The sequence below is a fragment of the Macaca mulatta genome, chromosome 11 (genome assembly GCF_049350105.2).
Source record: "Macaca mulatta isolate MMU2019108-1 chromosome 11, T2T-MMU8v2.0, whole genome shotgun sequence".
NCBI lineage: Eukaryota > Metazoa > Chordata > Mammalia > Primates > Cercopithecidae > Macaca > Macaca mulatta.
In genome coordinates this window covers 136203089-136230000 of record NC_133416.1, presented here as the reverse complement: position 1 = coordinate 136230000, position 26912 = coordinate 136203089, and the positions used below count along the sequence as shown (strand labels likewise).

The 26912-nt window shown below is 46.4% G+C and overlaps 1 protein-coding gene and 1 long non-coding RNA gene across 5 annotated transcripts in view; one reads left to right on the top strand and one right to left on the bottom strand.

Moving 5' to 3' along the window:
* The window catches only part of LOC144332719 (uncharacterized), a 17324-nt gene extending 961 nt beyond the window's left edge, over nucleotides 1-16363 (bottom strand). For 2 of the 4 annotated variants that reach the window (XR_013400745.1, XR_013400744.1), the window contains exons 1-2: nucleotides 16125-16363; nucleotides 13850-13921 (exon numbers count right to left, since the gene is read on the bottom strand). This is a non-coding gene — a long non-coding RNA (uncharacterized LOC144332719). Of the gene's footprint in view, nucleotides 1-11648; nucleotides 11918-13849; nucleotides 13922-16124 lie in introns of all 4 variants that reach the window. The other 2 variants (XR_013400743.1, XR_013400742.1) reach the window with 2 other exon arrangements.
* The window catches only part of SLC15A4 (solute carrier family 15 member 4), a 32938-nt gene continuing 21849 nt past the window's right edge, over nucleotides 15824-26912 (top strand). The window contains exons 1-2 of the mRNA XM_015109696.3: nucleotides 15824-16412; nucleotides 25093-25388. Coding sequence (XP_014965182.2) covers nucleotides 15867-16412; nucleotides 25093-25388 — 842 coding nt within the window. The 5' untranslated portion in view covers nucleotides 15824-15866. The remainder of the gene's footprint in view (nucleotides 16413-25092; nucleotides 25389-26912) is intronic.

Sequence of the window (26912 nt, the reverse complement as noted above, 5' to 3'; positions counted from 1 at the left end):
GTGGAAAAGCTACAGTGTTTCTTCAGCTCTGCTCTGTGGACACAGTAGGTGATACAGGCAGTGGAAATGCTACAGTGTTTCTTCGGCTCTGCTGTATGGACACAGTAGGTGATACAGGCAGTGGAAATGCTACAGTGTTTCTTCGGCTCTGCTCTGTGGACACAGTAGGTAATACAGGCAGTGGAAATGCTACAGTGTTTCTTCGGCTCTGCTGTATGGACACAGTAGGTGATACAGGCAGTGGAAATGCTACAGTGTTTCTTCGGCTCTGCTCTGTGGACACAGTAGGTAATACAGGCAGTGGAAAAGCTAGTGTTTCTTCAGCTCTGCTGTATGGTCACAGTAGGTAATACAGGCAGTGGAAAAGCTAGTGTTTCTTCAGCTCTGCTGTATGGTCACAGTAGGTAATACAGGCAGTGGAAATGCTACAGTGTTTCTTCAGCTCTGCTCTGTGGACACAGTAGGTAATACAGGCAGTGGAAAAGCTAGTGTTTCTTCGGCTCTGCTGTATGGTCACAGTAGGTAATACAGGCAGTGGAAATGCTACGGTGTTTCTTCGGCTCTGCTGTATGGACACAGTAGGTAATACAGGCAGTGGAAATGCTACAGTGTTTCTTCGGCTCTGCTGTATGGACACAGTAGGTAATACAGGCAGTGGAAATGCTACAGTGTTTCTTCGGCTCTGCTGTATGGACACAGTAGGTAATACAGGCAGTGGAAATGCTACGGTGTTTCTTCGGCTCTGCTGTATGGACACAGTAGGTAATACAGGCAGTGGAAATGCTACGGTGTTTCTTCGGCTCTGCTGTATGGACACAGTAGGTAATACAGGCAGTGGAAATGCTACGGTGTTTCTTCGGCTCTGCTGTATGGAGATGGTAGGTAATACAGGCAGTGGAAACACTACAGTGTTTCTTCAGCTCTGCTGTATGGACACAGTATTCTTGTTGGTCCTTGTTTTGTTTGTGTTTGTCATTTTTGCTACAAGAAATAGAAACACTCTACATTTTTGGTATTCTGCTCTTTATTACTTAATAATTGTGGTAGGCAAAATTCTAACAGGGCCCGCTAGAGTTCCCAACAATGGTGCATATACACACCTCCTCCCGATTCCATCACACATCAATCCAGGGGCTGGCACGGAGAGAATTTGCAGATGAGACTTGAATCCCCAAATTAGTTGATCTTAAAATAGGAAGATTATTGCAGGATAAGCCTCACTTAATAATTGTCTCCTTGAAAGGACTGAGCATTTCCTCAGGTCAGAAAGATTCAAAGGATGAGAGGGACTTGATGTCAGGGAGATCCTCTACTGCTCCTCCGAAGGTGAAGAGGACAGCATGATGACGGAGGCAGGCCGGCTCCAGGAACTGAGAGCAGCCCCCAGCTGTCAGGCAGCAAGGAAACGGCCCTTCAACCCATCTCCTCGAGGAACTAACTTCTGCCACAACCACATGAAAGAGAGCCCTGACCTCCCGATGAGATCTCAGCCTGGCCAGCACTTTAATTTCAGCTTTGTGAGACCCTGGACAGAGAGGCCAGCCACGCCAATGCCTAGACTTCCAGCCTCCTGAAGCCTGTGAACTCATCAATGGGCGTTGTTTTAAGCGGCTAAAGTAGTGGTTATTTGTTACACAACAATAGAAAACTAATACAATAAGTCATGAATACTTTTCCAACTCATAATCCTACATCTGCGGCATCATTTGAATAACGACATAGCATTCCAATATATGTATGCACTAGAATTGATTTGATCTCTGCCTTGTTGTACGTCTTTGCCATTTCCAATCATTTTGTGATTTTATGCAACATCGTAATGAACATTTTATTGGTAACTCTGGGCACACATTCTTTAATTTCTAGAAGTGGAATTGCACATTCAAAGTGTAAGCCAATACGTTTTTGATACAAGTGACGAATTGCCTTCCAGAAAAGCTGCACCAATTTACTTTCCATTGGTCATTTATGAGCATACTTATTTCCCAGAACATTGCCAACACGGGCTATTTTTCAGGTCAAGTGACAAACCATGTCTCCTCTTTTTGCATTTTAAAATTATTGGTGTAATTTGTCTTTTTTTTTTCCATGAAAGGCATTTGTATTGTTTTCTGTGAGTGTGTATGCTCGTATTGGTTCACACTTCTTTAATTTTTAAATTTTTTCTTTTTAATTTGTATGGGTACATAGTAGGTGTACATATTTAAGAGGCACATGAGAGATTCTGACACAGGCAAGCAATGTGTAACTGCATCAGGGTAAATGGGGTCTCCATCACCTTAGGCATTTATCATTTCATTTTGTTATTAACAATCCAATTATACTCTTTTAATTATTTTAAAATATACAATAAATTGTTGTTTATTGCTGTGCTATCAAATACTAGATGTGTTCGTGAGTTATTTCTTTTCTTTTTTTTTTTTTTTTGAGATGAGTCTCATTCTGTCACCCAGACTGGAGTACAGTGGCTCGATCTCGGCTCACTGCAACTTCAGCCTCCCGGGTTTAATTCTCCTGCCACAGCCTCCTGAGTAGCCGGGATTACAGGCACGTGCCACCACACCCAGCTAATTTTTGTATTTTTAGTAGAGACGGGGTTTTACCATGTTGGTCAGGCTGGTCTGAAACTCCTGACCTCAGATGGCCTGCCTGCCTCGGCCTCCCACAGTGCTGGGATTACAGGTGCAAGCCATCGCACCCAGCCAGATCCCTTTATTATCATACACTGAGATCTTTCTTTTTTGCTTTATTTTTTAATTTTTTAATTATTATTTTTCTTTTGAGATGGAGTCTTGCTCTGATGCCCAGACTGGAGTACAGTTGCACAATCTTGGCTCACTGCAACCTCTGTCTCCCAGGCTCAAGCAATTCTCCTGCCTCAGCCTCCTAAGTAGCTGGGACTACAGGTGCCTGCCACCCTGCTGTGCTATCAAATACTAGATCGTATTCATTTTATCTAACTATATTTTTGTACCCATTAACCATCTCCATTCCTTCCTTTCCCCCTACTACCCTTCCCAGTCTTTGGTAACCATCTTTCTATTGTCTATCTCCATGAGTTCAATTGTTTTAATTTTTAGCTCCCACTAATGAGTGAGAACATGCACAATTTATCTTTCTGTGCCTATCTTATTTCACTTAATATAATGTCCTCCAGTTCTACCCATGTTGTTGCAAATGACAAGATATCATTCTTTTTATGGCTGAATAGTATTCCAGTGTGTATATGTACCACACTGTCTTTATACACTCATTTGTTGATGGACAGTTAGGTTGATTCCAAATCTTGGCTATTGGAAGCAACGCTGCAATAGATAAGGGAGTGTAAATATCTCTTCGATATACTGATTGTCTTTAATTTGGCAATATATCTAGCAGTGGGATTGCTGGATTATATGATAGCTCTATTTTTAGTTTTTGGGGGAATCTCTAAACTATTAATTTAGAGTTTACTAATGGCTAAATTAATAGTTTAATTAATTTAACTATTATTGTGGCTGTACTAATCTACATTCCCACCAATGATGTACAAGGGTTTCTTTTCCTCCACATCCTCACCAGCATTTGTTGCTGCTTGTCTTTTGGATAAAAGACATTTTTTTTTTCAAGAAGGAGTCTCACTCTGTCACCCAGGCTGGATTGCAGTGGTGTGATCTCAGCTTATTGCAACCTCCACCTCCCAGGTTCAAACGATTCTCCTGCCTCAACCTCCTGAGTAGCTGGGACTACGGGTGCACATCACCACGCCCAGCTAATTTTTCTATTTTTTTTTTTTTTTTTTTTTTTAGTAGAGACGAGTTTCACCATATTGGCCAGGCTGGTCTCGAACTCCTGATCTTGTGATCTACCCACCTCGGCCTCCCAAAGTGCTGGGATTACAGGCGTGAGCCACTGCGCTGGCCAATATAAAAGCCATTTTAACTAGTGTGAGATGATATCTCATTGTAGTTTTGTTTTGTTTGATAGAGTCTCACTCTATCACCCAGGTTGGAGTGCAGTGGCACAATCTCAGCTCACTACAACCTCTGTCTCCCAGGTTCAATCGATCCTCCCACCTCAGCCGCCCGAGTAGCTAAAATTGCAGGCGCGTGCCACCGCGGCCAGCTAATTTTTGTATTTTTAGTAGAGACGGGGTTTCACTATATTGGCTAGGCTGGTCTCGAACTCCTGACCTCAAGTGATCTGGCTGCCTCAGTCTCCCAAAGTGCCAGGATTACAGGCATGAGCTACCACACCTGGCCTCATTGTAGTTTTGATTTGCAGTTTTCTGAGGATCAATGATGTTGAGCACCTTTTCATATAGCTGTTTGCCATTTGTGTGCCTCTTCTTGAGAAATGTCTATTCAGATCTTTTGCCCATTTTAAAAATGAGATGATTAGAATTTTTCCTATTGAGTCATTTGCGCTGTTTATATATTCTGGTTAGTAATCTCTTGTCAGATGGGTGGCTTGTAAATATTTTCTCCCATTCTGTCGGTTGTCTCTTCACTTTGATGATTGTTTCCTTTTCTGTGAAGAAGCTTTTTAATTTGATGTGATCCCATGTGTCTATTTTTGCTTTGGTTGCCTTTGCCTGTGGTGGAATTTTACTCAAGAAATTGTTGCCCTGACCAATGTCCTGGAGGGTTTCCCCCACTTTTGGTATTTGTTTTGTTTTGTTTTGTTTTGTTTTGTTTTGAGACAGAGTCTCACTCTGTCCCCTAGGCTGGAGTGCATTGGTGTGACTTTGGCTCACTGCAGTCTCTGCCTCCAGGGTTCAAGAGATTCTCCTGCCTAAGCCTCCAGAGTAGCTGGGATTACAGGCACCCGCCACCACAGCCGACTAATTTTTGTATTATTAGTAGAGATGGGGTTTCACCACATTGGCCAGGTCTCGAACTTCTGACCTCAAGTCATTTGCCCACCTCAGCCTCCCAAAGTGCTGGGATTATAGGCATGAGCCACCGCGCCTGGCCTCCCCTGTCTTGTGTTGTCTTTTCTTTTTTCTTTTGAGATGGGAGTTTTGTTCTTGTTGCCCAGGCTGGAGTGCAATGGTGTGATCTCGGCTCACCGCAACCTCCGCCTCCCAGGTTCAAGCAATTCTCTTGCCTCAGCTTCCCGAGCAGCTGGGATTACCCGCATGTGCCACCATACCCGGCGAATTTTGTATTCTTAGTAGAGACAGGATTTCTCCATGTTGGTCAGGCTGGTTTTGAACTCCCGACCTTACGTGATGTGCCCGCCTCAGCCTCCCAAACTGCTGGGATTATAGGCGTGAGCCACCATGCCTGGCCCTCCCCAATGTTTTCTTGTCATAGCTTCAGAGTTTTAGGTCTTAGATTTAAGTCTTTTATCCATTTTGATTTGATTTTTGTACATAGCTGGTTGGGACTTTTTCTATTGCAATTGACAGAATGTCACATTTGCTTAACCAAAAAGAGAATTTATGGTCTCACAATTAAAATGTCTAATTTTGAAGGAAAAACTACTTTTAGCTATGATCAGAACCAAGATCTATAAACAGACCTTTTTTTTTTTTTTGTCTTTTGCTCTGTTGTCCAGGTTGGAGTGCATTGGCGCCATTTTGGCTCACGGCAACGTTCACCTCCCAAGTTCAAGCAATTCTTCTGCTTCAGCCTCCCAAGTGGTTGAGAATACAGGCAGACACTACAATTAGCCTGGCTAATTTTTGTATTTTAGTAGAGACGGGGTTTCACCATGTTGGCTAGGTTGATCTTGAACTCCTGACTTCAGGTGATCCACCTGCCTTAGCCTCCAAAATGCTGGGATTTAAACTGTATTTTGAAAACAAGTGTTTCTCTCATCTCTATCTCCTTCTGGGATGCTTAGTTCTCTGGTTTCACAAGATGGCCTCTGGCAACTCCAAGCTTATATCTCCATAATCTCAAACCCAACAGAAAAGAGAACCACTTCTTCCTGCTCATTCCAGAATAAATTCTTGGATTAGCTTTGACCAGCTAGGATCACATGTCCATCTCTGAACCAATTACTTTATTTTTGTTTATTTATTTTTTGAGACAGAATTTCACTCTGTTGCCCAGGCTGGAGGGCAGTGGCATGAACTCGGCTCACTGCAATCTGCCCCCAGCATTCAGGTGATTCTCCTGCCTCAGTCTCTGAGGTAGCTGGGATTACAGGCACGTGCCACCGTGGCTGGATAATTTTTATATTTTTAGTAGAGACGGGGTTTTATCATGTTGGCCAGGCTGGTCTCGAACTCCTGACCTCAGGTGATCTGCCCGCCTCGGCCTCCAAAAGTGCTGGGATTATAAGAGTGAGCCACCGCGCCTGGCCTGAACCAAGTACTTTAGCTCAATAGATAGGATACTGCTGATTGGATAGGTGTAGGTCAGCTGCCCACTCTTGGACTGGAGGGTCAAGCCACCCCACCCACATCACAGGGAGCGTTGATTAGCTAAGGAAAATCAAGGTGCAGTCACCAGAAGGGAGAATGGATGCTGAATAGGACCCCAACAACTGCTGTCCTCTAAAGAGCCTGGCCACTCACTGTGCCAATATTATTTGCTGGGTGTTTATCCTTTCATAATATTCTTTAGAACTCTTTATAAAATAAGAATATTAACTTTTAGGAGGCTGAGGCAGGAGAATCACTTGAACCCGGGAGGTAGAGGTTGCAGTGAGTTGAGATCATGCCACTGCACTCCACCCTGGGTGACAGAGCAAGACTCCATCTCAAAAATAAAATTAAATAAATAAAATAAAATAAAGGCATAGTATGGAAAGATTGTCATTCTGTACATACTTACAATAGGATAAATAGAACTCAGGAATATGGAGATATAAAAAGTTCTGCGAAAGAGAGTTTATAGAATGGGTGGCAAGACTCTGTCTCAAAAAAAAAAAAAAACATTCTCTTATGTACCTCAATTTTTTTTCTTAGTTTGTGTGCTCTCAACAGCAATTATTATTTTTTATGCACATAAGTTTTAAATCTTTATGGAGTCAAACTAATTTTTTACTGCATGCCTTCTGCCTTTGGTGTGAGGCTTAGGAAGGCATTTTCTCTTGAAGATTATATATTTGCCAATATTTTCTCCTAGTGCTTTTATAGTTTTAGTTTCTTAATTTTTATATTTAATCCATCTGGAATTTATGTTGGTACAAAATATGAAGCCTATTTTCCCCCATGTTTACTCATTCATCCAACATAATTTGTTTAACAATCCATCCTTGCCCCATGAATTGATGAATTGCTGATCCTTTTTTTTTTGAGACGGAGTCTCACTCTGTCGCCCAGGTTGGGGTGCAGTGGTGCAATTTCGGCTCACTGCAAGCTCCACCTACCGGGTTCATGTCATTCTCCTGCCTCAGCCTCCCCAGTAGCTGGGACTACAGGCGCCCGCCACCATGCCTGGCTAATTTTTAGTATTTTTAGTAGAGACGGGGTTTCACTGTGTTAGCCAGGATGGTCTCGATCTCCTGGCCTCGTGATCTGCCCGTCTCAGCCTCCCAAAGTGCTGGGATTAGAGGCGTGAGCCACCGCGCCCGCCTCCCTGCCCTTTTCTTTTTTTTTGAGATACAGTCTTGCTCTGTTGCCCAGGCTAGAGTGCAGCGGCATGATCTTGGCTCACTGCAACCTCTGCCTCCCGAGTTCAAGTGATTCTCTCACCTCAGCCTTCTGAATAGCAGCTGGGATTACAGACTTGCGTTACCATACCAGGCTAATTTTTGTAGAGATGGGGTTTCACCATGTTGGCCAAGCTGGTCTCAAACTCCTGACCTCAGGTGATCTGCCTGCCGTGGCCTCCCAAAGTGTTGGGATTATAAGCATGAGCCACCACACCCGATCAGAACCCTTTATTAACATACACTGAGATTTTTCTTTTTTTCTTTTTTTTTTTTTATTATTTATTTATCTGAGGTGGAGTCTCACTCTGTTGCCCAGGCTGTAGTGCAGTGGCACAATCTCAGCTCACTGCAGCCTCCACAGGTTCAAGCATTTCCCCGGCCGCAGCCTACTTAGTAGCTGGGATTACAAGCGCCTGCCATCATGACCAGCTGAGTTTTGTATTTTCAGTAGAGACAGGATTTTACCATGTTGGCCAGGCTGGTCTGGAACTCCTGACCTCAAGTGATCTGCCCAGCTTGGCCTTCCAAAGTGCTGGGATTACAGGCGTGAACCACCACACCAGGCAGGCTTTCACTATTATTATTATTATTTTTGAGACGGAGTTTCACTCTTGTTGCCCAGGCTGGAGTGCAATGATGCAATCTCAGCTTACTGCAACCTCAGCCTCCCAGGTTCAAGAGATTCTCCTGCCTCAGCCTCCGGAGTAGCTGAGATTACAGGTACCCGCCATCATGCCTGGCTAATTTTTTGTATTTTTAGTAGAGACAGGGTTTCACCGTGTTGGCCAGGCTGGTCGTGAACTCCTGACCTCAAGTGATCCACTGGCCTTGGCCTCCCAAAGTGCTGGGATTACAGGCGTGAGACACCACACCTGGCCTCATTATTATTTTTAATTGACATGATAATTGTACATAATTATGGGGCATAAGGTAGGATTTTGAAACACGTACTTTTATGAGATCAACTTTTTTAGCTTCCACATATGAGTGAGAACATATGGTATGTATCTCTCTGTGCCTGGCTGATTTCACCTCATACAATGAGTTCTTTTGTATTAGTGATTCTGTTCTTGTTCTTTGTATTCATTTCCTTCATCTTTCCTGTAAGGCCTAATCTAGAAAACAAATTTACTTATAATATGATTACAGTTTTGGCTAAGATTGCTTACAAGGAATTGTGAAAGTGGTGGTTAAAATAGGACCTTAGGTGTGGTCACACCATCTTGCGCTTCTTGCAATAGAAGGAAGCAGAAGTTCATTTTCTTTCACTTACTCTCTCTTCACCTCCCTGCTTCTATTGGCGAAGCCCAACTTTTGCAAATGTCTTGGGGGTTTTTTAAACACAGGTGGAAAAGTACCCAAGAAACAGACGTTGCTACTCGCAAGGGTCAAATAAAATCAGTGCCTGAAACAAGTCAAATCAAAACCAGCTCCCTGACCGTACATTCTCACATCCTCTGTTAAAACAAATGCCAAGTCATTCTGGGAGCTGAATTAGTTCATGTTAAAAGTAGGTTAGTGTGGCTTTGGTTTAAGCTCAAGGATTTAATACCTGATTCTATTCCGTTGGTTGCCTGTGTTTTTATTGATTTTACTTTTTATACCTTCTGCTTCTATCAAGATTATTTGTAGCCAGAAAGAAGGGTTGCAACAGCGACTCCTTGAAGTAAATAGAATTTATGGCAACTCTCTGTACCCAAGGAGATTCAAAAGATGTATGGCATGGCCTGTGGCTGTACTATGGCTAATGACTTAGGCTGTGGCCTGACGCACGAAGATGAGGAGGCCTATCAAGAGTCCCTCCCGAGGGAACTGGGAAATCGGAGAAGCCGAAGCCCTGGCTGAGAGTGCTGAGGCTGAGTTGAGCTGAGGCTGAGCTGTCATGACTCAGCGGGCAGGTGTTCAACAGTTGTTTGTTGAGTGAATGAGTGATATATGGATGGCACAGAAAGGCTACGATGGCTGCTTGTAACCCAAAGTTTTGAGGAAGCTGAAACTGTAAGGAGAGGCAACTGTCTGGCAGCGAGGCGTGAGAAACTCAACAGAGATGTGAAACAAGAGGCAGAAATGCCATGAAACAGCCAGAGGAGTCAGGCAGTCCCTGAATGTCCTGTCTCTGACGGTTTCTCAACTCACTGCCTCAAATCGTACCCACTTGAGCGCCACACTGGGTGAGGCTCAGGAGACAAGGTGGTACCAGAGAAGGGAGAACCCTGTGTTTCCAAGTCTAGTCCACACCACGGGCACCTTTGCAAAGAGTGTCCTTGCCCCTTTTCCAGAGGGCCCTTGAGGTGAAGAGCCAATAGACAAAAATGCTATTTTGGAAGACACGGTTACCTATCCCTTAGATGCTGACTGAATGGGTCAGGTCATTTATTAATCTTAGCTGCAAAGGAGAGACTCCCAGGATCACGTTTTGGGGCAGGACTATATTGCAAGCATATCCAATAAAGTGGGAGGAATCATCTTACATCAATTCTTTAGCTATCCCATCACTGGGGCTCAGTACAGGGGCTGCGAACCCAAGCACTGCAGGAGCCAGGCAGAAAACTCATGGGACAGGCATGAGAAAAAAATCAGGCTGCCCTGATAGAATTTTGATAGAACTATGATAGGTGGTTTGGGGCCACAAGTAATACAAAGAACAGAAAACCCAACACGGTGGCTTAAACAATGTTAAGACTTATTATCTCACTTCTCCCTGAGTCTCCTGTGCCATCCCCCAAGTCAGTCTCATCCTAAGCTGGTTCGTCTCATGGTTGTCAATAGCCATCAGGAGCTATTAGAGCTTCAGGCTTCCTAACTCATGTCCAGTTTGGGAGCATGTGTCTCACCCACAGTCAGCAGATAAGTGGCCTTGCCTCTAGTCTGACTGGGTCAACTTACTCCATTTGTCCACTCCTGGGTCAGTAACCACAGGCACCAGGGAAATTTCGTGTCCTGAAAGGTTAGAGTCTGCGTTCCTGAACTAGTCACCATGAAGAGGCATGACACTAGTACTGGTGTGGGCTAGTTTCATTTGGGAACAAGGATGAAGTCAGGTTCTCCTGAGCTACACGGGAAGCTGGTGGGGGCAGGGGTGGGTTGAGGAAGACAAATACCTGAAAAGAATCAGGATTGTTTGGAAAAAGAAAGAGTATGGATGTCGGCTAATTAGTCAATCATATCCATTACATTTTAGTATGGAATGGTGTTGCTGGCCGGGCGTGGTAGCTCACACCTGTAATCCCAGCAGTTTGTGAGGCCAAGGCAGGCGGATCACCTGAGGTCAGGAGTTTAACAACAGCCTGGCCAACACAGTAAAACCCCATCTCTATAAAAAATACAAAAATTAGCCTGGTATGATGGCAGGTTCCTGTAATCCCAGCTACTCACGAGGCTGAGGTGGGAGAATCACTTGAACCTGGGAGGCAGATGTTTTGGTGAGCCAAGATAGCGCTATCGCACTTCAGGGGGCATAGTGAGAAACAGAGCAAGACTCTATCTCAAAATAAATAAATAATAAATTTATTTATTTATATATAAATATAAATATATATATAAATATATATAATTTATATATTTATAAATAAATTTATATATAAATAAATAAATAAAGGATGGAGTTGCTGATAGAAGTTACTGCAATGATGGTGTGAACTAAACTATGCCGTCCAATATGGTAGCCACTAGTCACAAACCACTTGAAATATGGCTAGTGTAAGTGAGGAACAGAAGTTTTCATTTTATTTAATTTTAACTAGTTTCAATAGCCACACATAGCTAGTGGCTCCTGCACTGGACTATGCAGATATGGAGAATGTTCTCTATGATATGAAAAATATGACAATAGTGAGTGGGGAGGGTTTAGGAAAGCCAGAAAGTGTCTGTCATCTAAAGACAGTGGCTGCTGCTGAGTGTCAGCAGATTGCGGCTATGGGGGAAGCAAATGTGTTTCCATTACCTGTTGCTACATAATAAACTGCCCCAGAATTTAGTGGCTTAAAAGAAGAATTTAGTGGCTTAAAAGAACAACCATGTTATTTGTTTACAATTCTGCTATCTGGGCTGAGGCTCACCGCTGGGTGGTTCTTCTGCTGGTCTTCGTGTGGCTGCATTCAGTAGGCAGGTCATCTGGGATGCTGAGAATCCCCTCTCCATATAGTTGCAGACTCCTCCTCAACCTATGATGGAAGGTAGGTGGACTTCTAATATGATGGCTCAGGACACCCCAGTCATGAAAGTGGAAGGTGTCAGACTTTAAGCCTGTGCCCAGGCCAGGCCCAGAGACACTTTTGATGTATTCCCTTGGTCAAAACAGGTCACAGGCCAGGCCTTGTGGCGTGATCTGTGAGGAATACACAAAGGCTTGAATACTACGGGGCGTGGTTCAAAGTGGTGGGATCATACTAATGTAACAGGTAATCACAAGTCCAGCATTGCCAGAGCTCACATTTTCCCCAAACAGCAAGGCATCCAAATTTATACGTGAAACCTTTCAAATTGTAACTGTTAGTTCACTTTCTTTTGGTACCAGCTTTATTGAGACATATTCGCATACCATATAATTCACATATATAAAGTGTAGAATTCAGTGGTTTTTAGTACATTCACAGAGATGTGCACCAATCTTCCCCTCCCCTCCCCCAGTACCGGGAAACTGTACTAATCTGCATTGTCTGTATGGATTTGCCTATTGCCTATTTTGGCCACTGCTTATAAATGTGATCTTGCAATATGTGGTCTTGGCTTTTTTTTTTTTTTAACTTAGCTTCAGTCTTCTCAAGCGAGGTAATGCAATTGGATTAGTTACTATCACCCAAAAATGGCAGAGCATATTCAGCACTGTTTGGACACTGGGTTTACTATCGCCCAAAAATGGCAGAGCGTATTCAGCACTGTTTGGACCTTCAGTCTTCTCAAATGAAGTAATGCAATTGGATTAGTTTCTACTATCACCCAAAAACGGCAGAGCGCACTCAGCACTGTTTGGACACTGGGTTCACTATCGCCCAAAAATGGCGGAGCACGCTCAGCACTGTTTGGATACTGGGTTATCACATGATTCAAGGCATTTACTTTGCTTTCATTCCATATTTAATGTTACTTTTACATTAAATGTTTACTAGACTTTGCCTGAGCATCAGACTTACCAGTCTTAGAGCAAATACTCAAAGATTCTGTCTCATCTGCCAACCGCAAAGTGGAAGCAGCACTGGACTCATAATTAGACATAAGCCTTTCACTGACATCTGAGTTCTGTTGCTTTCTCTATTTTTTGAGACAGTTTCGCTCTATCACCCAGGCTGGAGTGCAATGGCGTGATCTCGGCACACTGGGACCTCCACCTCCTAGGCTCAAGCGATTCTCCTGCCTGAACCTCTTGAGTAGCTGGGATTACAGGTGCGCACCACTACCACCCGGCTAATTTTTATAATTTTAGTAGAGATGGGGTCTCATCATGTTGGCCCGGCTGGTCTTTAACTCCTGATCTCAAGTGATCTGCCTGCCTCGGACTCCCAAAGTGCTGAGATTATAGGCACGAGCCACAGTGCCACTGCACTCCAGCCTGGGTGACAAGAGCGAAACTCTATCTCAAAAAGAAAAAAAAAATGGCATATATGTGTGTGTGTCTACATGTACACGTTCAAGGACATATATTAGCATCGAATAATAAGTTAGGATACTAATATATGCTCTTGAACATGTATAGACACACATATATACACACATATATACACACACATATACATACATGTACATATGTACTTACACACAGATATATATATGTATGCACACATGCATATATGAAAACATAAGGTGACTTGCATCATTTACATTCAACAAATGGTCAGTCATTCACTCATCCAGTTAATTCTACACCTATTTATCAGTTGCAAGTGCTGTGCTAGCCTCTAGAACTACGATAGTAGCTGAAACAAAGATCCCAGCCATCCCAGCTTTAAAGACAGGCATTAAATAGTTGCACAAAACAAGTATAAATTATAACAGGTTCTGTGGGAAAAAAGTATAGGGAGTTCCAAGGCCCTAAAACAGGGGAGCTAACCTAGTGTGGGAGGGTTAGGAAAGTGATATTTGAGCTGACAACTGGAAATGACAAGCATCAACAGATAGGTGGCAAAGGTCCAATTCGGGCATTCAATTATTCTCTCATTAGACACTCATTAAATATATATTGCCTGCAGTGTGGCAGCACTGTGCTGACCATCAGTCTGTGGAACATTTTTAAAAATAGAATGCATGCAACTTCAAGACTTACTGGCAGGATTACTTCTCCAGATGACCTACTGGCAAGCCAACTTCCCAGGTACTGGCTCCATCCTCGTCTTAGCTGGAGGGAAGGATGATGGAAGAGGAGGTGGTCTTACACTCATTGAATCATTGCAGCAGCTGTAGATCCCGGCTCCTTCCTTCCTTCCTTCCTCCCTCCCTCCCTCCCTCCCTCCCTCCCTCCCTCCCTGCCTCCCTCTCTCTCTCTCTCTCTCTCTCTTTCTTTCTTTCTTTTTCTTTCTTTCTTTCTTTCTTTCTTTCTTATTTTCATTATTTTTTTTTGAGACAGGGCCTCACTCTGTCACCCAGGCTGGAGTGCAGTGATGCCATCACTGCTCAATGCAGCCTCTACCTCCCGGGCTCGAGTGATCCTCTTGCCTCAGCCTCCCAAAGTGCTGAGATTATAGGCATGAGCCATCATCCCAGACCAGGGTCTCAATTTCTTAAGACATGCTGAGGGCCATTTTTGGGCGGCCCTCTTTCACTCCACTATGTGCCAGGCGCTGTCCCAGAGGCAGGGGGCATAGTGAGGAACAAAACACAAGAGAACCCTGCCATCAGGAAGCTTACGCCTATGAACACATGCAGGCTGGGAAGATAAACGAATAAATTTAAAAATGTGGCTGGGCGCGGTGGCTCACGCTTTTAATCCCAGCGCTTTGGGAGGCCGAGGCGGGCAGATCACGAGGTCAAGAGATCGAGACCACGGTGAAACCCCGTCTCTACTAAAAATGCAAAAAATTGGCTGGGCGTGGTGACGGGCGCCCGTAGTCCCAGCTACTTGGGAGGCTGAGGCAGGAGAATGGCGTGAATCCGGGAGGCAGAGCTTGCAGTGAACCGAGATGGTGCCACTGCACTCCAGCCTGGGCAACAGAGTGAGACTCCGTCTTAAAAAAAAAAAAGTAACAGGTAATAAGGAGAAAGGGTAACATGACGGAATGAAGGGGATACTTGGGCCTCGGATGGGCTGGTGAAAACAAAAGTTTCTCTGAAGTCAACACTTGGTGGAAGGCTGAAGGATGAGAAGCCAGCCATGCAACCATAGATGGTTTACGGGAAGTCTCTAGGAAAGCCTGAAACGGGCTGGAAGCTTGACTTGTTCTAAGCCTGTGATCCTCAATGTGGCGTTTGCCCCCAAGGGTCCTTCGGCAAAGTCTAGAAGACATTTTCGGTTGTTAACCTGAGGTGACAGGGGGTGGAACTGGCCCCTAGTGGATAGCAGAGGCCAAAGCCGCTGCTGAACATCGTGCAACGCACAGAAAAGTCCTGTGGCTCAAAACGCCAACGATGCACGGGTTGAGAAACCGGGTCCTCTCCCGGACTGAAGCCCAGGGCAGGGAGCACGGGGCGGCCTGAGCAAACCCGCCTGGAGGGCAGCCGCCGTCTCAGTGTGAGTTTTGGCTGCCTACTGGGCCCTACCGAAGCCCGAAGAGGGGCTCGGCTTCTTTGTTTAAACTCCCTCAGTGTGACTGCGTGCAGTGGCTCACGCATGTAATTCCAACACTCTGGGAGGCTGAGACGGGAGGATCGGTTGATGCCAGGAGTTCGAGACCAACCTGAGCAACACAGCGAGACCCCATTTCAAAAAACTGTTTAAAAATTAGCCAGAGGCGGTGGCGAGCGCCTGTGGTCCCAGCTACTCGGGAGGCTGAGGTGGAAGGGCCGCTTCAGCCTGGGCAGCTGAGGCTGCAGTGAGACATGACCGCATGACTGCACTCCAGTCTGGGCGAGAGAGGGAAACCCTGCCTCAAAAAAGCAAAAAGAGGCTCTCAGCGGCCAAGCTCCGGAATCTCCAGCTCCCCAAAACAGTCACTGACCCACAGCACCGCCCACCTCCTCGCCTAGTTTCCGGGGAGGAGCCGGACGTTCCGGCGAGTGGGGCGTTGAGCGGCGGCGAGCCCGCCCAATAGGGACGTCCCGGGCCCGGCGGTCTCGCGAGAAGGACGGCGTCACTGGGTTCTGGGACAGGCGACCCGGCGGCCCGGCGAGGCAGTTGGCGGCGTCGCATGGAGGGCTCGGGGGGCGGCGCGGGCGAGCGGGCGCCGCTGCTGGGCGCGCGGCGGGCGGCGGCGGCCGCGGCGGCGGCTGGGGCGTTCGCGGGCCGCCGCGCGGCGTGCGGGGCAGTGCTGCTGACGGAGTTGCTGGAGCGCGCCGCTTTCTACGGCATCACGTCCAACCTGGTGCTGTTCCTGAACGGGGCGCCGTTCTGCTGGGAGGGCGCGCAGGCCAGCGAGGCGCTGCTGCTCTTCATGGGCCTCACCTACCTGGGCTCGCCGTTCGGAGGCTGGCTGGCCGACGCGCGGCTGGGCCGGGCGCGCGCCATCCTGCTGAGCCTGGCGCTCTACCTGCTGGGCATGCTGGCCTTCCCGCTGCTGGCCGCGCCCGCCACCGGAACCGCGCTGTGCGGTTCCGCGCGCGCGCTCAACTGTTCGGCGCCGGGTCCCGACGCCGCCGGCCGCTGCTGCGCACCGGCCACCTTCGCGGGGCTGGTGCTGGTGGGCCTGGGCGTGGCCACCGTCAAGGCCAACATCACGCCCTTCGGTGCCGACCAGGTGAGCCGCGCCCCCGCGCTGCTTCTGTCCCTGTCCAGCCCCTGCCCAGCCCCAACCTCTTCTCCAGCCCTAGCCCCAGCCCCAGTCCCTGCCTCTGATCGCAGAGGGAGCCCCTTGCCCCGGGGGCTTCTGTCTAGTGCAGAGGAAGCCCGCCAGCAGGTGGGCCAAGACTGGAGGGACCGGTGTGATAGGTGCTGGAAGGGGTTTGCCTGGGGCGGGGTGAGGTCTGTATACACACAGTGATGGCCACAGTGGCTTTAAAGAAAAGAGAGGCCGGGCGCGGTGGCTCACGCCTGTAATCCCAGCACTTTGGGAGACCGAGGCAGGTGGATCACCTGAGATCAAGAGTTCGAGACCAGCCTGACCAGGCTGGCTAAAAATACAAAAATTAGCTGGGCGTGGTGGCGGGCGCCTGTTATCCCAGCTAGTCGGGAGGCTGAGGCAGAAGAATCGCTTGCACCCGGGAGACAGTGCAAGCCGAGATCGCGCCACTGCACTCCAGCCTGGGCGACAGAGCAAGACTGTCGCCAAATAAAAAAGTAAAACTAAAAATTATTAAATGAAAGGAACCCTCTCTGTGTTCAGGCCGTGTAAGTTGAGACCAGAAGGCTGGGAAAGAGCAGTTGTTGAGGAGCTTTCCAGACATGGGGATTCGCAGGGGCAGGGCCCCGGGCCAGGAAACTGAGGGAAGAGAAGCCACTATTGTTGCCTTAGCTTCCTTTATAACGAAGTGGGAAAACACTCATATTGCGTCTTTGTGGCTTTAAAGGAGTTTTGGGCTAGGTTGGATAGGAAAGCTCAGATGAAAATGAGTTTGAATCAAGTTAGCATCAAGCTGCTCCCCTGCCGCTGTAACTGCCAAGAAGTGAGGGAGGAACCACTGCAGCTCTTCAGGAGGGCAAAGGAAATGGCCACCAAGTATTATATGCAGAATAGGCAGCCTTTAAGAGCAATAGCAAACTCAGATCATTTCAGAAAATATTTAAAAAGTGGGAAGTGAGGTGGAAGGCTGGGGCCAGATCGCATGAGGAGTGTTAAAGCGTTCGGGATACAGTGGGAGCTTTACTGGCTTCCGGCAGGTAGTGATACTATTTATGTCATGTGCAGAGCAGGCACTACAGCTGGGGTCGCAGGTCAGGTCTACTTCTTCTTTTCTGAGGACTCACAAGCTAAGAATGGTTCTGAATTTTTTTTTTTTTTTTTTTTTAATGTTGAGACGGAGTCTCGCTCTTGCCACGTTGGAGTGCAGTGGTAGGATCTCAGCTCACTGCAACCTCCGCCTCCTGGGTTCAAGCGATTCTCCTGCCTCAGCCTCCTGAGTAGCTGAGACTATACGTGCACACCACCATGCCCAGCTAATTTTTGTATTTCTAGTAGAGATGGGGCTTTCACCATGTTGGCCAGAATGGTCTTGATCTCTTGACCTCGTGATCCGCCTGCCTCGGCCTCCCAAAGTGCTGGGATTACAGGCATGAGCCCCGGCACCCAGCCGGTTCTTACATTTTTAAGTGGTCGGAAACAGGGTAATTTGTGAGGAGTGAAAATTTTATGAAAATCAGATTTCAGTCTCCATAGTTATTGGAACACAGCCCCACCTGTTTCTGCGACACAGCCACTATGCTGGGACTGCTTTAACTAAGCAGTGGCAGAGTTGAGTAACTGTGATGGAATGTCTCATAAAACTCAACGTGTGAACTGCCTGCCCCTTCACAGAAGTGTGTGGATGCTTGTTGTAGAGAATGGGTTGTGTAGGAAGTGGTGACATTGGGGATATGAGGTGGGAGTCTCTCCTAACTAGAGTAGGGGCAGTGGATGTGGGTGAAGTGGGTGGGTGGAGTTCAGCTGTGGAAGTAGAACGGGTAGGAAGTACTGGCAGGTTGTCTAGTCCCTGTTTGTGTTGCTATATAGGAATACCTGAGGCTCGGTCATCTATAATGAAAAGAGGTTTATTTGGTTTAGGGTTCTGCAGGCTGTATAAGAAGCAGGGCACCAGCATCTGCTCTGGTGAGGGCCTTGTGAACGGGAGCCAGCTGTGTAGAGATTACATGCACTAGAGGAAGTGAGAGAGGGGAGGGAGGTGCTAGGCTTGTAAATAACCTCTGTCATAGGAAAGTTCACTCCTAAGTGCGACAGCCCTGAGCCTTTCTTCAGGGATCCATCCCCATGACCCAAACAGTAGGCCCCACCAGCAGCACTGGGGATCACATTTCTTCTTGAGATTTGGAGGGTCAGACATTGAAACCATGGCATGTGAGCAGTAGGGAAGGCGACTCTTAGGCTTTTGCCTAAGTATCTGTGAGTGCCTGTTTTTTAGGAACATTTACTGAGAGCTTACTGTGCACCAGGCACAGTGCTTGCTAAGTACAGTATTTGGTGAGTCCACATGACGCGTATGCTACGTGTCTACAAGACTGCTTGGTTAGTCTACCTGACACGTACGTGCCCATTTTACTGATGAGGAAACTGAGGCTTGAGAGGCTTAATCATTGGCCCAAAGTTACACAGCTTGTATGTGACTGAGCCAGGATTCAAAAGCCTGTCCTTTGAATGTGAGCTTTCACTCTGCCTGTGTAAGGCTATCCATTAGTCAGGAGGCACCTTAGAATGATGTTAGAAATGATAGTCTTCTAATGTACTGAATTGTAACTGGGTTTTTTGTACAGTGGCTTATGCTTCACATACGTGACCAAATCTGAACCTCACAGGAGTCTTAGATCCATTTTATTGATGAGGAAACAGGCACAAAAACAGATCACTTTCTTCCTGCCTATAGGTAGTGAGTGGTCGTGCTGGACTTCCATTCCAGCTCTGATTCTTTTTTAACTACTGCACTAAGATGGGCCCAGCGCGCATGCGTTCCGTAATGGTTCTTCAGGGCTGGATCTCAAGACCCAGGCTCTTGGCCTTGGGGTGCCATTGGCTCATGAAGGAACGGGGCTGGTAGCACAGTCAGGCTGTAGCTTTTGAAGACTTGGCCGTGCCACACAAGTGTACCTGAAAGCTTCTGTCTTGCCTCTTACTTGTGCTTTTCCCACGTGATCTTCCCTGAGCCTCGCAACAGTTGATGGTGTATGTGCTGCAGTTACGCCTGTTTTTTAAATATATATATGTATATATTTTACTTTAAAGAATGACGTTGTACTTCCTGGAATAACTAATTATTACCAGAGGAAGGAATTCATATCTATGCCTTACAAGAACTTTCACTTTCTTTATTTCTTTTTTGAAATGGAGTTTTGCTCTTGTTGCCTAGGCTGGAGTGCAATGGTACAATCTCGGCTCACCACAACCTCTGCCTCCGGGTTCAAGCGATTCTCCTGCCTCAGCCTCTCAAGTAGCTGGGATTACAGGCATGCACCACCACGCCCGGCTGATTTTGTATTTTTAGAACAGATGGGATTTCTCCATGTTGGTCAGGCTGGTCTCAAACTCCCGACCTCAGGTGATCCGTGTACCTCGGCCTCCCAAAGTGCTGGGATCACAGGCGTGAGCCACCGCCCCCAGCCAGTCATGCCTGTTATACAGGGAACGGAGGCCTAAAGGGTTGGCTGCCAAGGCTGCGCAGCAAGTGCCTATGGGAGCTGGTTTGGGGCCCTGGCAGCCTGACTTAAAAGCTGGTGCTCTCCTGGAGATAATAGGCGAGTAATTGTTACTTCTTAAAATGAGGAGGAGATGGTGCTCAGTTATCTCAAATGAATCTGACAGAATATGCGCCCTTTCGTCCACAATTAAATGTGGATGTGGAAAGGAGGTGTGCCTTCTTCCACAAGATAGCTGGCCTAATCTCTTCCGATGTAACACTGTCATGGGTAAAGGGGACCTTGTGGATGAAAGGCTACTCGGGAGACCTGGCCGCCCCCTGCAACGCATGCTAAGTGATTGGATCCCAGCTGCTTTCATGGCCATTCTTCTTGGATGCTTGGGATCGTTTGCAGATCACCTATTAGCTAATAACGGACCCATGTTGCCTTTCTTAGGTGTGGTAATCTCACTGCCGTTAAAAGAATGTCCTTATTTCCAGGAGATTCATGATGAAATTTTGGGGATGAAATAGGTTGCTGGAGCTTATCTGTAAATAGATCACCCAGAAGTATTTTTTTTAAGTCTCATTCTGTTGTCCAGGCTGGGGTGCAGTGGTGTGATCTCAGCTCACTGCGAACTCTGCCTCCCGGGTTCAAGCTATTCTCGTGCCTCAGCCTCCTGAGTAGCTGGGACTACAGGTGTGAGCCACCACGCCTGTCTAATTTTTGTATTTTTAGTAGACACGGGGGTTTCGCCATGTTGGCCAGGTTGATCTCGAACTCCTGACTTCAGGTGATCCACCCGCCTTGGCCTCCCAAAGTTCTAGGATGACAGGCATGAGCCACCACACTCGGCCAGTATTTTTTATGTATACAAAAAAGAGTGCTGAGGTTCCAAGTGAAAGGTAGGGAAGTGTGCATTTTGCGATTCAACTTTTCTATACATTTGGACTTTTGTTAAATGAAAATATGAGAAAATGTTCAGTGATGAATGTATAAACTTAAGGTAGTATATCCATACAATGGAGTATTTTTAAGCCATTAAAAAAGAAACGAAGTACTGATGGGCCTCGTAAACATTGCGCTGAGTGAAGGAAGCCAGACACACAAGGCTCCAGTTGTGTGATTCCATTGATGTGGAATGCCCAGAAGAGGTGAGTCCACAGAGACTGGAAGTAGATTAAGGGTTGCCGGGGGCCAGGAGAGGGGCGTGGGAGTGACTTAAAGGGAACAGGAGTTCCTGTTGGTGTGATGAGAATGTGGACTTGGGTGGCAGTGATGGATGTACATCTGTGAATATACTAAACACTACTGAATTGTACACTTTTACAGGGTGAATTTTTTTGGTATGTGAATCATAGTGAAAAAACATTTGAGGGGAAAAGTGCCCTTATGCCAGGGTGCTTCCCTGTGACCAGGTGGCAGGTCCCCGTCCTGGTGCCGCTGCTTCATGGCAGGAGGCCTGGCTGGGGACCCTGAGGTGTGCAGGCCTGAAGCACACTCTGCTGTGCCCCAGGCGAGGGTTAAATTGTCCTGGTTTGGTCCTTCTCATGGAGAGGAAACCTATTTGTACTTTTAAGGTGCTTTTTATGGTTCTTTGTCACTTGCCTCTTCATCTCCCAGGTAGAGACTCTGGGAAACCTTCTGATAGGAGAGACCATGGGGTGAGGCTGCGTGGCTTTGAGAAGGAGGCCTCGCTGGTGTCTTTAGAGGGTATGTGAGCCGTGGGTCCAAGGGACATGTGTGTTCATGTAAATCATGTCAACCCCGAATCTTCCCCCAGTGCCGCACCTTTTTCAAAAGTCACCGTCATTCTTGGTGGGTGGATTATTTGAAATAGTGTCCTGAAAGAAGAAAATCTTATGTTACGGATAAACAGAGCAAATGATGCATTTTTTTTTTTCCAGAGGAAAAACTGACACTTCACTTTAAGGAATTCTTCTGTCAGCCATCTGTTTGGTGTGCTGTACACAATTCTATTCTTTTCGCTTTTCTTCTCCAAATTGATTTTGGTGGCATCATTTGACTAGTCATGTGAAAGCCTTGTTTGCCCTTGGTAGGGCATGTGGCTGCTGCTCACACGGTGATGCCACGCAGCCAATGGGCAGGGAGGCATGTGATGGCCTTCACAGCAGCCAGCTTCCCTTGGTACAGAAATGCCTACTGTGTGGTTATTTAGGGCTTCGTAATTTTGGTTTATAAAGTAATTTTGATGGATTACTCGAAGAGTTGAAACAAACTGACCACCACAATTACACAGGAAATGAGGATGATGGCATTTTAAGGTTAGGATTTTCCCAGACTAATCAAATGCTGATTTTCTCATGCTTCACCTGAAGAGGACATAGATCTGAGACTCTGGAAAGGGGTGTGCAGTGTCACTGTGGGTAATAGGAAGGTCCGAGTGAGACCGTGGGGAGGTGTGTGCGGCGTCACTGTGGGGAATGGGAGGGTCCGAGCGAGACCGTGGGGAGGTGTGTGCAGCGTCACTGTGGGTAAGGGGAAGGTCCAGGCGAGACTGTGGGGAGGTGTGTGCAGTGTCACTGTGAGGAATGGGAAGGTCCGAGCGAGACTGTGGGGAGGTGCGTGCAGTGTCACTGCGGGGAATGGGAAGGTCCGAGCGAGACTGTGGGGAGGTGTGTGCAGTGTCACTGTGAGGAATGGGAAGGTCCGAGCGAGACCGTGGGAAGGTGTGTGCAGTGTCACTGTGGGGAATGGAAAGATCCGAGTGCATTTCAGTTATGAAATCATTTGTGCCTCTATTAAGTTTAGATATTATGTTTACTGGCCTGTTTTATGCTTGTAAAAAATTACTTTTTGTTTGTTTGTTTTCACACTTCTAGTTTTGTTTTCTCAGTAACCATTTCTCTGCTCACATTTTTCATTTTGCTTCCTGGTCTGTGTCTAGTATAGCATGAGAATGGGTGTCCATTGTTGAGCAGTATTTCAACGCATTGTGTCCTAGTGAAGAGGTGTCTTAGATGTCTAAGAAGTTCTCACCTCAAACTCTTTATTCAGTCGAGATGTCTGCATTTGGTCTAGGACCTCTATTCATTATTGTCATAGATAGGAGAAGAGTTTGAACTCTTGAAAATGTGATTTTCTTTTAAACGTAGGTTTTTAGTTTGAAGTGGTGTTACTATGTATAATTAATTACCTATCACCACAGTAGCCATGCTCGATCATTCAGACTTCGAACAAGTCTCTTTTTGAGGAGCACACAATTTTTTTTTCTTTTGCTTTATTTCCTTTAGAGAGAAGCACACAATTTTAACTATAAATTTTACACCTCTGATTTAATCTTTAAAAAATAGAGCTTCAAATACCGTATGAAATATGTGACTGCTAAAAAGATGCATGTGCTTATTGCATACCATATCTGTTTTTTTCTTTTGAGACAGGGCCTCTGTCGCGGAGGCTGGAGTGTGGTGGTGCCATCACAGCTCACCGCCACCTCCTCCCCAGTTCAAGGGATCCTCCCATCTCAGCCTTGCAAGTAGCTGGGACTATAGGCACACACCACCACACCTGGCTGATGTTTGTAACTTTTTGTAGAGATGGGGATCTCTCTGTGTTCCCAGGCTGGTCTCAAACTCCTAGACCCAGGTGGTCTGCCTGCCCTGGCTTCCCAAAGTGCTGGGATTCCAGACCTGAGCCACCATGCGCAGCCATAATTGGTTGTTTTGGCCCCATTGAGAATTTGTTATTCAGTAGAGCAGATTGTTCTGTGGATCCAGAAACTAGATCTATTATTGGAATAAGAATTTTCTAACTCTTTCATAACCTGTGACTTAAGAATGAGACAGTAGAAGTTTTTAAGACAGCAAGAGAGTCTTTTTATGAGATCCAGTATCAGCCTCTCATAAGTTTGTTAAAAATGAATTTATGAAACGAAACTCACTAGAAATGTCTCTGTCTAGTACAGGGTTCATTTGCACAGTATCTTATGTAGACGTAAAAATCCAGGGGGGCAGAGAAGGCTTCTGCTGTGTCTGCCCCCAAATGACCTGTTCCTAGCGCTTGGGCTTCATTGAAGTAGCCTGGTGAACTGCGTAAGCCTAGGTGTTGTGTGATTACCTCAGTGCTTTTGTTTGCATCCAGGAAGTCAGTGATTTTTGAGCCTTTTAGAAATCCCACCCTTATCAGAATTTCTCCTATTCCATTAATAGCCTGTCTAATCTAAAAATAGCATGTGGTTTTATCTTTAGTCTGTAATTTCCTCTTTGCTTCACGTTTACCGAGATCTCTGATTCTCAGGAGACCAGATACAGTTGGTGTGGGTGGTGGCTTGGCCTCACTGAACAAATGTCGCCTGCAGTGTTTCTCTTTGGGGCTAAGCATATTTGCGCGGTGCCGCATGGTACTCGCATGTAGCTCAGGAAGGCATGGAGCCTTATAACATTGGTTCTAAAACTTACCTGTGAGTAGAAGTTACCTGGGAAGTTGCTTGAAACGCAGATTCCTGGGCCTGGGCCCCAGAGACGGTGATTCAGTAGGTCTGGAGCGTGGGTCCTGTGACTCTCTGTTTTTTTTTTTTCCTTTTTGAGACGGAGTTTCGCTCTTGTTGCCCAGGTGCGGTGGCACGATCTCGGCTCACTGCAACCTCCATCTCCTGGATTCAAGCGATTCTCCTGCCTCAGCCTCCCAAGTAGCTGGGATTACAGGTGCCCGCCACCACGCCTGGCTAATTTTTGTATTTTTAGTAAAGACAGGGTTTCACCATGTTGGCCAGGCTGGTCTCAAACTCCATACCTCAAGTGATCCACCCGCCTTGGCCTCCCAAAGTGCTGGGATTATAGATGTGAGCCACCACGCCCAGCCGACTCTATTTTTAAAGAGCATTCCAGGTAATTCCAAGGCAAGTGGTTCAGATACTTAGAAAAATTCTATAGTAGGTGGTCCACATATTCGGAAAAACTCTCTAGGATTTGTTGGGATTTAGTATAATTAAGTGAAACCTACCCCGCTCCTGTAGTAATTAAAAGTGTGGGGTATGTTTTTTGTCGAGATCCGTGAATGTTTCTGTAAACACCATTTTGATTGTGTTGCACTTCTTAAAGGTTGTGATGACAAAGGTAATTTTAACCACTTGACTGTATGTTTTTCATCCTTGAAGACTGTCATATATTTTCAAGTGTCTTTCCTCCCTGTTACCTTAGGTTAAAGATCGAGGTCCGGAAGCCACTAGGAGATTTTTTAATTGGTTTTATTGGAGCATTAACCTGGGAGCGATCCTGTCATTAGGTGGCATTGCCTATATTCAGCAGAACATCAGCTTTGTCACTGGTTATGCGATCCCCACTGTCTGCGTCGGCCTTGCTTTTGTGGTCTTCCTCTGTGGTCAGAGCGTTTTCATCACCAAGCCTCCTGATGGCAGTGCCTTCACCGACATGTTCAAGATACTGACGTATTCCTGCTGTTCCCAGAAGCGAAGTGGAGAGGGCCAGAGTAGTGGGTAAGCACTTAATTCTTATCTCAAGCTGTTTGATAGGACTTTATCGATCTCTTTATTAACATCCTAGCTTAGGTTTGTTGTGTGCTTATTGTGTGCTGGGCCAGGGCTGAGGGTTTGCTTGTCTTCTCTCCTTTAACATTGCATTTCCCCAAGGAGGCGGGTGCGGTCTTATTGTCCCATCCTAAAGACAGGCCAGTGGCCTGATTCCAGAGCTCATGCTTTAACCCCACATTGCACTTTCTCTCACTGCTAGTGTAGACGGAAGCTCCTTTAGTGCCAGATTATAAAGGTAGAAATGTGTGGAGAGCATTGAGGAGACAGAAGACATGCTTTATACATGTTTCTTTTTATTTTAAAAACTTTGAAATACATTTGAATGAAAAACTAAGCAGTTGCTTATGCAGTCAGTACCTGTCTTTGCTCTTTAAAAAGTAAGCCACTGCCTCTCACCTGAAGGTCAGCATGGGCTCCATCATTCAGCGGTCAGGTCTGTCACTCTGACAGGAAGATGCAATAGCAGAATGGCAAGATGCACTGAGGGTAACCAGATGATCTCATGGGACTTACCCGGCGTTAGCACCAAAGTCCCATGAACTGGGGTGTTAAAACAGAAAGGCCTGTGTCCTCAGAACCCCTCCAAGTCACTGACCAACTATGACTCATGTTTGGTTGGTGATGTTTGATGCCAGTTAATAAAGTCCAGAACTTAAGCCCGAGAAAAGAACTCAGAAATTTTTGTGTTATTCTTGATTGAGGAATAATTTGCAGGTAGTAAAATTTACACCTCATATCTGTACAGTTCTGTGAATTATGACAAACTTACTCAGGTTGTGTAACCACCAGTGCAGTCAAGGCATAGATTATTTCCATCATTCCGGAGAAGGCTCTGGGAACTTTTGTAGTCATTCCCCTCATGGAATGTTTGGATCAACATAGAAATGCCTGGTGGCTGCTGGTTGGGAGGCTGATGACTCAGCCATCGGAGTGTCCTGTGTCTCCGAGCCGTGCAGCCCACTGTGGCACGGCACAGGTTGCTGGACCTTCTTCTGTAGGCCCACTCACACATCTCCCTCCCTCCGGCTTGTCTGTGTTTGTCTTACTGATGTGCTTGGAGCCGTAGCCAATGTGTCTAATATTCCTTCCACGTGGTAGATTGAAACTACACCAAAATGGCCCTGTGCGCCTACTTCTTTGCTCCTGAACATCTCTGATTTCTCCAGCTGTCCCTGTGTGGAGTCATGGCAGATCTCACCAGTCTAGATGACCTGTTGGAAATGCTGGTGGGTCATTGTGGCATTCAGACACATAATTCAAAACTGCAAATGGTGGGACCACACTGAAGAATTTTTAGTAATTAAAGTACAGGAGGCTAAGGTGGGAGGATCACATGAGCCCAGCAGGTCAGGTCAAGGCTGCAATGAGCCATGATTGCACACCGCACTCCAGCCTGGGTGACAAAATGAGACCCTGTCTCAAAAAAAAAAAAAAAAAAATTTAAGTAGCCCCGTCTTAGCTGACACTAGT